This window comes from Engystomops pustulosus, chromosome 9, assembly GCF_040894005.1.
Source record: "Engystomops pustulosus chromosome 9, aEngPut4.maternal, whole genome shotgun sequence".
Lineage (NCBI taxonomy): Eukaryota > Metazoa > Chordata > Amphibia > Anura > Leptodactylidae > Engystomops > Engystomops pustulosus.
This window is the reverse complement of record NC_092419.1, coordinates 33,554,716-33,568,196: the sequence shown is the minus strand read 5'-3', so window position 1 is coordinate 33,568,196 and position 13,481 is coordinate 33,554,716. Positions and strand designations below refer to the sequence as shown.

At 40.3% G+C, this 13,481-nt stretch overlaps 1 protein-coding gene across 1 annotated transcript in view; it reads left to right on the top strand.

Moving 5' to 3' along the window:
• Positions 1 to 12,948, top strand: part of HS6ST2 (heparan sulfate 6-O-sulfotransferase 2) — a 228,843-nt gene extending 215,895 nt beyond the window's left edge. Inside the window, exon 2 of the mRNA XM_072124074.1 lies at positions 11,507 to 12,948. Coding sequence (XP_071980175.1) covers positions 11,507 to 12,203 — 697 coding nt within the window. The 3' untranslated portion in view covers positions 12,204 to 12,948. The remainder of the gene's footprint in view (positions 1 to 11,506) is intronic.
• The last annotated feature ends 533 nt before the right edge of the window (positions 12,949 to 13,481 follow it).

Genomic DNA, 13,481 nt, shown 5'->3' with positions numbered 1-13,481 from the left:
CCCCTCCTGGCCACCTTTTGTTTTTTTTCACAACTCTCGGACAACCCCTTTAACATGGACTTGACAAAAGAGAGCACTAGAGTATGATTGGGACAAGTTTTGGGGTTTACGGCGGGACCTGTAGGTCGGGAAAGCCTAATCCAACCTCCTGGTTTCAGGCATGGCCTGGTGTCTTGGACAAATTTTTGAGAAATTTCTTGATCTTTAGTCATAGTATTTGGACACAAGGGAAGCTTTTTTTACTAGATAAAAGAAGGCCTAACTTCTACTCAAGGGTAGTGGTTAAGTGGTCTAAAGAAACTGGTTTGGACTCCTGGTTGCAGTGTAGAATTTTTAGGGGGCAGTTCAGAGAATCCCTGTCATTATAATATCTCAACTAGAAAATAAGTTCTTACTTGAAAGCTGAATAATTTCATGGATAGCAAGTAAAGATTTACATAGAAAATCGAACATTTCTTGAGAAGAAAGGAGGACAGTGCTTTAAAACGAGTCATCAGTGATGCCTGTTTCATACATTCAAGATTTGATAATTCCTTAATAGTGCATGAACATATTTGGATATTAAGATTATTCTACTTTTTAAGGAATATGATATAAAATCATACCATTTAAACAGAGTAAACTTATATTTAAAGGAATATAAAATATTAATAGTAATCATTTTAATGTTACTTAGTTAGATGGCCTTAATTTTGGCTTAATTTTGATAAGCTATATTATAAAGTTTCTTGTAGTTACTTGTCCTACTGATTCATGCAAAATTTGTTGAAAAGTTATTGACCAGTTAAAGGAGTATTCCCACAAAGTCAAGATTCTTAAATATAACATGGAGACAAGATCAGCTCTGGATCCCAGGGTAGGGGAAGGGATAGCAGTGTTGACTGTGTTTAACTGATTATGTGAGGCAGCAGAGATCTGCTTCATCTCACAACTCTGATCTGTCTCATCTCTCTTTTTCTAGTAGACTGTTTACAAGCAAATGAAAATGTAGATAAACCCTGGACCCTGATAATCTAAGCACATTGTCAGCACACACCATCTCATAGCACTCAGGGATTATAATGGGGCAGATTTACTTACCCGGTCCGTTCGCGATCCAGCGGCGCGTTCTCTGTGCTGGATTCGGGTCCGGACGGGATTCATTAAGGCAGTTCCTCCGCCGTCCACCAGGACCAGGATGCTGAAAAGCATCTGAACGCGCTGGAGTTCACCGGCCCGGGCTGAGTGAAGGTAAGCGCGTCCCAAGCGACACATTTCTTTTTTTAAATGCGGCGGTTTTTCAGAATCCGTCGAGTTTTTGCTCGGCCACGCCCCCCCGATTTCCATCGCGTGCATGCCGGTGCCGATGCGCCACAATCCGATCGCGTGCGCCAAAATCCCGGGGCAATACAGGGGAAATCGGCGCAAATCGGAAATATTCGAGTAACACGTCGGGAAAACGCAAATCGGGCCCTTAGTAAATGACCCCCAATGTGTCTGCCAAGAGAGGCCCCTCCTAAACTCTAAAATTGAAAAGTAAGGGGTTTAAAAATGATCTTTATTGTCTAAACATGACTAGGGGATTAAAATTTGAGAACCTTCGTTCATTGGCAAACCCCTTTAAGACTGTCTAACTTTTATGCACTAGTAGTAGCTGCTTATGTTACAGCTCAATTGATTTGTTTGTGGGCTCAAAATTTGCTCCCATTCATTAACATACTGTATAGTGAAGGATATTAGACATATATTTTTTTTATTCATATCCTGATGTATGTAAAATTAGGAAAACATCTTTAAACCTTGCAGCAATCCTAGAATCCTTCGAATGATGTTGTGGCTCCACCTATAGACGCGGCTCCATAGAGACATCAGTCTACATAGAGAATGATTTCTTATCTCTACACCACAAGGCTCCATGCAATCACTTTAAAAGCCATAGTCCACCTGCTCCATCTTTTGCATAGTGTTTTGTGTCTGCTGTTGAGATCATTTTTATTGAGATCGCCATAAATTTTGGCTAAAAGCAGAGTCTACTGGTTGACATTCAGTAATGGGTAGGAGAGGAAAGGGCATGTCCTGGTCAGCTCATGTTTCTTTCTGCTCGGGTGACTCTTGGAACCATTAGTCCATAAATATAACTTGGTGTCTCTTGTGTAAAAATAATAATGTTAGAAAAAGTTTTATGTCATCCTTCTTATGTTTGTGAATGCTGCACGAGACATTATATTGAAGTTTTATGGGTGTGTTATGGTACTATATGAAGACAGCCAGAGATGGTGGGGGCAGCAGGGTATGACTGTGCTTCAAGATGATGCGAGATATAAAGAGAGAACAGATCAGTTGTGCCATTCACAAGATAAAATATTTTTGGAATTGGGGTAAAATTTACCGTATCGCCATAAAAGTATTTAAGGTCTGTAGGCCCCTTGGCAATAGAGCCTTAGTGGTCCCCTTTGCAGTGAACTCTTGTGGTGGCGTTAAAAATTCAGAAACTAACTAAAATATTCCCTAGTTTATCCTAGTTTCCTAACAACACTGTTATGGTTATTTTATATACAGCCTCCTCATAGTTTAATTATATACAACCTCACCATGGTTTATATACAGTACATCCCCCAATGGATTCATTATATACAGACCCCCACACCCGGTGCTTCCAGGCTACTGGGGACTGAGATTCGGCTGTGTGGGCCTTCCCCAGCAGCTCTGGGCCCTCGACACTTGCCCGGCTATACCTGATGCTGGTGTCGGCCCTGAAGGTCTGAATAGGGTTCCTATGCCTCCCAATCTCAAGGTAGCAGTGGCCATGCAGGATACCACTGCCCTATTTTAATTTTATGGGACTAAAGACATACACAGACCAGGATAAGGGATTGTGATGAAAAGGGAGGAGGTAAGAATGAAGGTAGATGCAGCAAAGGCAAGAAATAGCAGCTGGAGACGAGGCTGAAGGAAATAGTAAGGTGAGTAAAGAGCAGGAGAAGGGGGGGTTAAGGAAATATAGAATGAAATTGCTGGAGGTGGGAGGGTAAATTAAATTGATTAGGAAAGAACAGAATTTGGGGGTGAAATAAATAAATGAGAAAAGAAAATAATCAAAGGCGGGGGGTCGTGGAAAGAGAGGGAGGAAGGGGATAAGGAAACAGATGGATGCCAAAAAAGCAGCAGGAAGGGCGTTAACGGGTGGTGCCGCGGCACAAGGAAGTGCTGGAGCAGTAACATCGGATAACATTTTTATTGCTGTTATAGCCGCCCCCGGACTGTTTTACATTTTTATAAAGCCTGGACAACCCCTTTTGATATCTACAATGTTACATATTTCACAGAGCTGACAAAGTTGATCAAAATGATTATTTTGCTCAGGTGTTCGGAGTCTCTACCAACGCTCCCCTGTCCCTGGTTGTACCATGTATCTATAATAAAGCTTTATTTATATAGCTCCATCATATTGTGCAGCGCTATACAGATACATCCCTCTAAGTCAGTGATGGTGAACCTTTTAGAGCCTGAGTGCCCAAACTTCAACCAAAAGCCACTTATTTATTGCAAAGTGCCAGCACAGCAATTTAAGCAGTAATTTATTTCTTCTTGTTCTTTGACAACTTTCAATCGTTCAGCCTCCTAAAGACACCAACGCAGTTGAAAGGAGGAGGGCAAATTTGCCTATCATTGTAGGAAGATTCTGCAGGAAGATTCTTTGAGTCCTGAACTTCATGCTGGGGTGATGGCCTGAGTGCCCACAGAAAGATCTCCGAGTGCCACCTCTGGCACCAGTGCCATAGGTTAGCCATCACTGCTCTAAGTAGATCCAGTTATTTAATGTAAGCAGGAAGTAGCCCTTCAGCTCCAATCCTTACATATTTAGGTCACCTCGGTGGTTTATACTATTCTCCCTCCTTATCAATGTGAATTTGAGAGGTTGGTCCCAGCAGGCACTGCAGCAGATAGTGATACCTGGTACATCTATAACATTACGGTTGAGCATTGCCTTGTGAATCGCATGTTTACTTTGAGTTTTCATTTAGCGCTGTCCAGTAAGTGATGCTTCCCTACATACAGTTACACCCCTTATTGATTCCTGAAATGTAACCACTACTTATATTGGATGAGGCGGTAAGTAAATATTCCGCCTCTATTGTTTTTCAGTGAGTGCAGCTGGGATCCACATTGCTTTTTCAGGTTAAATGATCCATATTCTAAGGCTTTCAATGTTGTTTTACAGAAGATCGATGGTAAAAGGGATCATGTCACCCTGTTCCTATATTGGTAACGTGACTCATTCTTATTTTAGGGAATTGATATATATTCTTTCCAGGTCTTTTTTTAAAAAAAACATCTGCTTGTTTTCATGGATATAAACAGATGAAGTCATAGAGATGTTGACAGGCGCCAGAAAGCTCAGATAGAAGGATACAATGCTATTAATAATATTTGTGGTGACAGCCAACAAGGCCGGTTATATAAATGCTACAAAGCTTTAAAAATACCCCTAATATTTATAAGATCCTAAGATAAGATATCTAGCAGCTAGAAAAAATGGCTGCAACAATGGGCATTTACTTAGTATGTCAGTCCATTTACGAACAAGTTGTTCTTAATTTAATGAGAAGTGTGTAATACCTATTTTCACCCGCGGGGGCACTGCAGAGAAGCTGAGCTCTTCCTGCCGGTGCCTCCACAGGTTATAGTTGATTGCCAAATGTGTGATTGTCATCTAATGAATAGTCAACTAGGGGAAAATGCTTGACATAATTTTTTACTTTTCATGACATCTCTTTTAATGTAAATATATATTTTCCCCATAAATAAATAATCTTTTTTATCTACAGGGTGAGTCAAACCCACAAGAGATATTGCAAATCTATTTCTGAGACAGCTCTAGTCTTTGATATGCTACATGATCATGCTTAACCCTTACGCTGAAAAAAATTGTAGAAAATGAATGAAAAAAGACATTTTTTATTAAGAGGACGAGATGGGGCTCTGTGATAATTTCCAATTGGGGAGACATCAGTTTCTAACCAATTCAGAGCCAAACTGAATCATTTGAAAAACTTGTTTAAGCTTCAGTGAATCAAATCTTGAATACAGGCAGATTTGTTCTTAAGTTGAGTTTGTATGTAAGTCGGAACAGTATACTTTATAATTGTAACCCCCCCAAAATTTTTTTTGGTCTCTATGATTATTGGATTTTAAAAATGTTTGCTTGTCATAAGAACCAGGATTAACAATAAATCTTAATAACAGACACATGTGATAACTGTTACATCTGTTTATTGTAGCCTGGGACTAAAGTACAGTAAATTACCAACATCCAGAGGTCCGTTTGGAACTAGGGGTCGTCTGTTAGTCTGGTGAACTTAAGTAGGGGACCGCCTGTAATTAGCAAAATCTAATGCTGAAGAGATTTCCTGAGGGAGGGCGGAATGAGGGAGTTGAGACAAATGTTGGCTTTGTGTGACCCTCTGAAGAGAAATCGGCTACCTCATTCCCTCCTTCATGCTGTAGGCGCAGCTGAGGAGACTTATGCACAAAGCCGAACTCTGACGCTGAGTAAAATGAAGACTGAACTCACATAGTGTGATTTTCATACACAATGAGATATCTTTGGGAACAGAATGTGTTGCTTATGATGAGGAACAATTTAGGGATGTTGTACTGCTTGTTTTTTTTATAAACTGTATTTATTACATTTTCATTTTTATGAAACAGAAAAGAAAAAAAAGAAAAACACAAAACCCCAACATAGGGTCATCAATACAAATGTTGGGTCTAGGACCCATAGGAAAGAGGGGGAAGGAAAGAAAAAGAAAAATTCCATGGCTGCAATGTTAAAAAATCAGTTTGTAAACTTACAGGGAACTCACCTAGCGTAAGTCCAATGCATAGTCCTGCAAAGGAAATTTAACTTGCACTGCCCTGCCTCCTTGTTCCTGATTGACAGGTCTCGTTGCTAAAGCATGTTGCTGTGTGGAACATCCAGAGAGAGCTCTGTTACATCATTGGGCACTTCATGTCATGTGACCAGGTTGATTTCCTCTAAGATCCTGTTAAGAGCCTGTCACTCCAATGCACTTCTCCCTTTGCCCCATGCCTCTACACACCATTCAGCACTGAATGTCATGTGACCAGGGTGATGTCATCTAAAGTCCTGTTACATTTACAACCCCTACTCATGTATGTATCTGATCACATGAAATCACAGCAGCCTCTATCGATGATGGGGAGGAGTAGAAGTCCATGGAGGCTGCTGTGATTTTATGTGATCAGAAATATACATGGGGAAGATGTTGCAAATCTAACAGGACCTTAGAGGACATCACTCTGGTCACATGACATGCTGGTAAGAGGCATGGGACATGGGCAGGAGTAGATTGGAGGGGCCTGCTGAGCAGGACACAACTCCTCTGATGCCAGGCAATATAACATAAAGTTGATTCATGGAGATTTAAGGGAAACAAAAGAAGGGTGTCAGTTAGTTAATAGGACTCTATGGGAACCTGTCAATAGCTGTATTTATGAAAGTGTGCTGACAGGTTCCCTTTAACAGTGTAAACCTATGGCTCAAAAGCTGATTGTCTCATGACCCTTATACCAGGACATCTCCTTCCAGAAGGAATGTATTCAATGAATCCCTCAAGTGAATAATATTTTAGAACAGGAAAACAGAAGAGAAGGATATCAATCTGTATGAGGATATCAAGGGTTATTATCCCCTTTAGAAGGCTTTGATTCTCACATACAATAGGAATAATAATGTTATGCCGACAATACTAAATATGTGAAGGTAACAGTGTGTATAGAACAGAGCACCAAGGTTCTTCCTTAGTTTCTTACAATATCTTGTATAGTCTTGAATTATTTACATGTCTATAGACCTTCCATGAAGGATATGTTCTGTCTCTCTCTATGTGGCTTATACGTAATTCATAGGATTTGTTCTTCGCAGTCCAACATTAAAAGTAGGGGGGGGGGGTAAACCCATATAAGTGTATAATGTCATCCTCCATACTCTCGATGCCCTCTCCATAATGTGTTTGTGCCGTAGGTTAATGGATCATACACTGCGCGAGGCAATGTCGGGAAGGCTCCCGAGCAAACATTAGATTGCTAAAAATTAATATAATGGGTTCATTTGTACTTGATTCACAGCAGTGATGTGACATCTAGTGGGGATTTTAGGAAGATGGATGGGAAGCGAGCGCTAACAAATCATTGTGATTGCAGAACGCAGCCACTCTCCGGGGCTTCACACACATGAGGTTGAGAATTATTAGTATTATTTTCCGCAATTACAGCAGTGATAATAGGGGTTAGATTACATAAGGTAAAATAGTTATTATTTTTTTTCATGGAGGAATCTAGTTATGATCCAATAGTATGTGATGTTATAAGGACCTGCAGGCTTCTTAATACGCTGTAAACGGTTTACAGAATTCCTGCATGGAGCAATATTCGGCTGTAATTGTATTGAGTTAGATTTAAAGGTATTTATAACCCAGACTTGGGACTGTTCATGGGCATCAGATATTAGTCCAAAATCTGACAATGAAGTATTGATAGTAACTCTTACATGAATACAGAGAATGTAGACGGAACCACAGCTCCATTCACTGTGTTGTGGCCAAACCAGGTTACTGCAGCTTAGCTATCATTCACTTGTAAATGAACACGAAATGCAGTGACCTGCCAGAGCCACTACACAGGGGATGGAGCTATTCCCCCTCATTCATTTACTATTATAAGGGTGCCAGTCACATGTTGGACACTCAACATTCTGATATAGATGACCGATCCTAAAAATAGTTTGAATTCAGATTCCCGACCAGACTGTAAACAAATATCATTTTACATCACTTTACCCCTCCATTCCCCCTTCAAAGTCCTAGTCCATCTGCACCAATGACATGACCAACACTACCCTTTACTGCTTAGGCTAGTGACCACGTGGAGACATTGGGGGTCATTTACTAAGGGCCCGATTCGCGTTTTCCCGCATGTTACCCGAATATTTCCGATTTGCGCCAATTTTCCCTGAATTGCCCCGGGTTTTTGGCGCACGCGATTGGATTGTGGCGCATCGTCACCGGCATGCACGCGACGGAAATGGGGGGGGGTGTGGCCGAACGAAAACCCGACTGATGCAGAGAAACTGGAGAGGCTGGACACACGCTTACCTTCACGAGGAATAGGATCGGGAACGCCGGCGGACTTCAGTGCAGCAGCGACACTTGGTGGACGTTGGAGGAACTACCTTAGTGAATCGCCGGAAGACCCGAATCCACTGCAGAGAACGCGCCGCTGGATCACGAATGGACCAGGTAAGTAAATCTGCCCCAATGACCTCTGATAAGATACCTATATCATACTGTAGATATATACTGTGTATAAGGGTAGCACGGTGGCTCAGTGGTTAGCACTACAACCTTGCAGAGCTGGGGTCCAGAAGAGAAACAATGATGCCAAGCACCAGCCTTCTTTTACAGTGTCCAGCGGTGTGATTCTTACTTGATCACGACAGATTGATCTCCAGCCCTGTCCTCATCAGCACCCACACCTGTGTTACTGGAGCAATCACTGAAACAATGCTAGCTGCTCCTTTTAAGGCAGACCTGTAATGAAGTTAAAATGTGTTTTGGGGGAAAAAGTTCATTTTCTAGGCAAATATTGACTTTGCAATTAATTGCTGTTAAGCTGATCACTCTTTATAACATTCTGGAGAATATGCAAATTACCATTATAAAACCTGATGCAGGAGACTTTGTAAAAATGAACATTTGTATCATTCTCAAAACTTTTGGCCATGACTGTACTGTTAGGTTGATTAGATTGTGAGCCCCATTGCGCTATATAAATAAAGGAACTATTATTAGTAGTACTATATACGCATCATTAATGGCTTGTTCTGCATGATCCATCGATTTTTAAAGAGTAACCCTCCCTTCTCAGAGCTATTTAATCAAACACGGGGAGATTAGATGTGAGCTCATGCAGCCTCCATAGACACACTGTACAGGCTGGAACATGGATCTCTATGGGAGGGGGTAACTCGAATCTTTTTACAGACTAAGCTGAATTTGTTAATAAAGTATATTACAAAATATGTTCAACACATGTCCCCCGGACATAATATAAAAAATGATCTCAAATGACGGTTATGCTTTAACTATGTGTTTGCCAGTAAGTCCAAATAAAGCCTCATATCACAAATCATAGTGACAATTTCTTGAATGTTCCACCTACACTTACAGCAATATGAGAGGCCACAATAGATACACACATTACAGAATAATTAGTGCCGGTGATGTAAATGACATGTTGGTTGGCGCAATTCAATGTCCATTAATGGCAATAAAGCATCAGATAACCATTTGGCGTGGAATCTCTCTTGCTTTGATGATGCGGCAATTAAGATAGTATGAGGGTTGTCGCAGTTAGAGATTTATACCTCCTTGGTAGGCCTCTCGATAGATAATGCCTTTTTTATGGTATGTGTAGGTTGAATGCTTTGGGGTAGGGTTGCATTGTTAAAGATTAATGATGCGAGGAATCTCACTAATGCTGTTAGACATTGCATGGTGTGGCGTTCCAGTTATATCTTGCTAAACCTATCTAGCATTTCTAATAAAAACTGAATGTGCTTATTGTGCACAAAGAGACACTCAATATTGTGCTGCATAGGTGGATGGACTGGAAATGAAGAATGGATGCAGAGTACACTGAGGACATCTAGTGGTCACTAATGGGAAGCGCATGCTTCAATCTTTACCTTCCGAAATATCTAGAACCCAATTACCTCCGTTTGTTAGATTAAATTCATCGTAGACAACACATGCTGTAATAGACAGGACATCCACATAATTAAACTCCGAGTCACTTTATTACACTTTTCTTTAAAAAATGGATTTTCTCTGTATGCTCTGCGGATTGCTGTATTACACTGATTATTAAAAGCCTGAATCTATAATAAGCTCTGAAAATCGGGCCATGAATTCTAATTTGCTTTTAAATCACGTCAGTCTGGCAATCTATAAAAATAGATTATGAGACATGAATACTCTGCCGTTTAGCCACCTTGTCTATTTGCGCTGTCACTTTTAATTATTCATGGCCCTAGTCGTGGTATAGGCTGAGGTCTATGCTGAATTATGCTAAAGAATATTTTGGCAGCATGGACATAAATTGTAATATAGATAATTATTGTTATGGGCAGTTATAAACACACTGATTAGAAGTAAGTGCTTCCAGGATATGAGCAGGAATGTGCGGTCTGTAGACACCACAAGATCATCATTAGGAGTCTTTAGCTTCCTAGAGAGAAAAATGAGATTAATAGGCTTGAAAGAAGAAGCCAGGAGTGGAGAATGACCAAGAGCAGGGGTGGATAAAGATGGCCCCGGGTTATGTAAAAATTGTCGGCCATTACAAGTTAAAATTTATTAATGGAATTCACTTGACAAAAGCGGGGGTCCTTCTGTTCACTTTTAGTTCTGCAGTTTGAGGACCTTTGGAGGACCCTAGTATAAGTATGTGTTGAAAATATGAGGATTTCATGGCTGCAGGGCCTTTTCTTTATAATCTCTACAGGACAGTATCGAACTTGGCGATTAATTCAGGTGATAACGAGCCCCTTAGATGCCTTGGGCCCCCAGGCGGCCACCTAAACTGCCTTTATTAAAATCCGCTACTGAGCAAAATTGCTGTGGGTTGGTCACTAAGTTTGAAGTCATTTTGTTTTGGCGGGTATTAGACCCTGAGCATGTCTCTTGTTGAAGGTCTCATTTGCTGTAAAAAAGTCCAAAGCTACGAGGGGCTCCAGTGACACCTGCAAATAATCCAAAAAAATTTTGATACTGGGTGGGTTGTACACAGCAAATTACCAAAACATCCTTCCACATGTTAAAACCATGTAGCCTTGACCATTTTTACTAGTTTTCAGGGCAGGAACAATACACAATGAAAATTTAGAACTCAGAAGACCCCAATAACATCATGGTATCTACTCCTCCTGGAAATAATGGAAAACACATTCAGAGTTTGCATGGATTACCTCTCTTTCTCAAATAAATAGCATCCATAGCAAGAATAATTTTCAAAAACATATAATAAGATCTCAGCGTCCTGGATGCTGCCCACCAAACTTTAATACAGGTGTTGCGGTCTGAGGCTAGTGGCTCAAACAAATTCCAGGCAGGTGTCCCTCTGATCCAGCTTCAGAATGTCGTGAGCAAACGTTCAAGACTGCATCTCCCTGGAGCTAAGGACTAAGAACACCACAGGTTGTGTTTTTATATTTCCGATAAAGTTTCAGAAATCCACATCTCTAGATCTCAGTCTTTACTCATGGTAGAAGCTGAATTTTCTGACAGGGCTCACTAATCTTATTATAGCTATACCACGTGGATGATAAAATATCTATTCAGTTATCAATTTTTTTGTTATATATGGGCATTGCTGGTATTACTACTAGTGATAGAACATTTGTTCTGTTTTGTCTGACGTATATGTTCTTTATTATATTTTTCAGGAACTTTTACTACATAACTATCCTGCGTGATCCAGTTTCCCGATACCTAAGTGAATGGAGACATGTCCAGAGAGGAGCAACTTGGAAAGCCTCTCTACATGTATGTGATGGAAGATCGCCAACATCTGATGAGCTGCCCAGCTGTTACACTGGTGATGACTGGTCAGGCTGCTCTTTGAAGGACTTCATGGATTGCCCTTACAACCTGGCCAATAACAGACAGGTCCGCATGTTGGCCGATCTGAGTCTGGTTGGATGTTATAACCTATCTGTCATGGCTGAGGATCAACGGAACAAGGTTCTTCTTGACAGCGCCAAGGAGAACCTCAAGCGAATGGCTTTTTTTGGTCTTACAGAGTTCCAGAGGAAGACCCAATATCTCTTTGAGAAGACTTTCAACATGAACTTCATTTCCCCTTTCACTCAGTTCAACAGCACGAGAGCTTCGAGTGTCGAAATAGACGATCAGACACAAAAGCGCATAGAGACCTTGAATTTTCTAGATATGGAATTATATGAATATGCAAAAGACCTTTTCTTACAAAGATACCAATTTATGAGACAGAAAGAACACCAGGAAGCGCGGCGGAAGCGCCAAGAACAACGGAAAATGTTACGGGCCAAACATGCCAACCATAAAATGGAGATGGACAACTCATCCTCTGATTACATAGGAAATGTGGAAAAATGGCGGTAGTAGGTTTTACAGTCTTAGATAACTTAGCTGAATTGTACAATATTAAAATATTTAAAAAGAAAAAAAAAAGTGAAAAAATTTAGGGGAAGATTTATTCCACAAGATTTCAAGCTTCGTATAAACTTGAAGCCAACGATGTTTATCAGTTGCCTTTGCAGATGCCTTTGCATTCATTGTAATTATTGTACATGGGGATAGGTTCTTCTTGACGTGTGCTGGTTATAAAGCCAACATTTTCTAGACCAATTATCGAGAAGATTCCCGTTGGCATTAGGAATGCCCGTCTTGATGTTAAAAAAAATTGGTACCTATTTCCAGCAATGTATGTACTGTATGTCAGAAAATCTTACATATGTCCCCTTCGGGAAATTTTATATTTACTATTTGTTGCAAACATTTTGGGAAATATATGTAAAATAGATTGTAATTTATGTTTTCATGCGACATTATGATGTACAGAATTACCTGCAATCCCAATCGACCCAAAAGCTTGAAGTGTGAAAAATCTTTTTTTGGTTGATCATAAAAAATTCATCTATAGGTGACTGGGTAGGATGGCCTATAAAACTTATAGCTTCCTACAAGACGATTGATACATTAATGACAACGTGGTGACAATGTTTTAGCGAAGATGCCGATTTCTTGATTTCTGGCAGTGTTGTGCCCAGATAAGTGGAGGGTCCCTGATAACCTACATTTTGTGTGCATATATATGGAATATCGGATTATTAAAACAGGTAAAAATTGGCTTAATATGATGTGGCCAGATAGGTAATAGTCTCTTGATGACTCCATGATGAGTTGTGGTTTGCCAAAAATCGTGCATCCAGATAGACCATGACATCTAGATGTGAGACCGTAGAACAAAACAGATCAAGGATTGTACAGGACTGACTACATTGTGTACAGACGAATAGACTAGATATTCTAGATTCTGGACAGCTTGATGGCAATGATAATAGATCTCTAGATCATAAATGGTTTCTAGACATATTAGATATTGTTTTCCAAATATCTGCCTTTTTTTGTTTTTACAATGGTGGATTACATTTTTTAAGATGGTTAAAGGGTTTGAGATAACTGGTCAAAACATGTCAAGATATGTCATTAATTAAAATGTAATGGGTCCAGATAGCTGGTCATTGGATGTCCAGACAGTGGCGTAACTAGGAGAGGCAGGGCCCCATAGCAGGCTTCTGAATGGGGCCCCCCTTCCCACTTCAAAAATATACTTATTTCTATACTCACTTGTGTGAGTTACACACCATACATCGTATA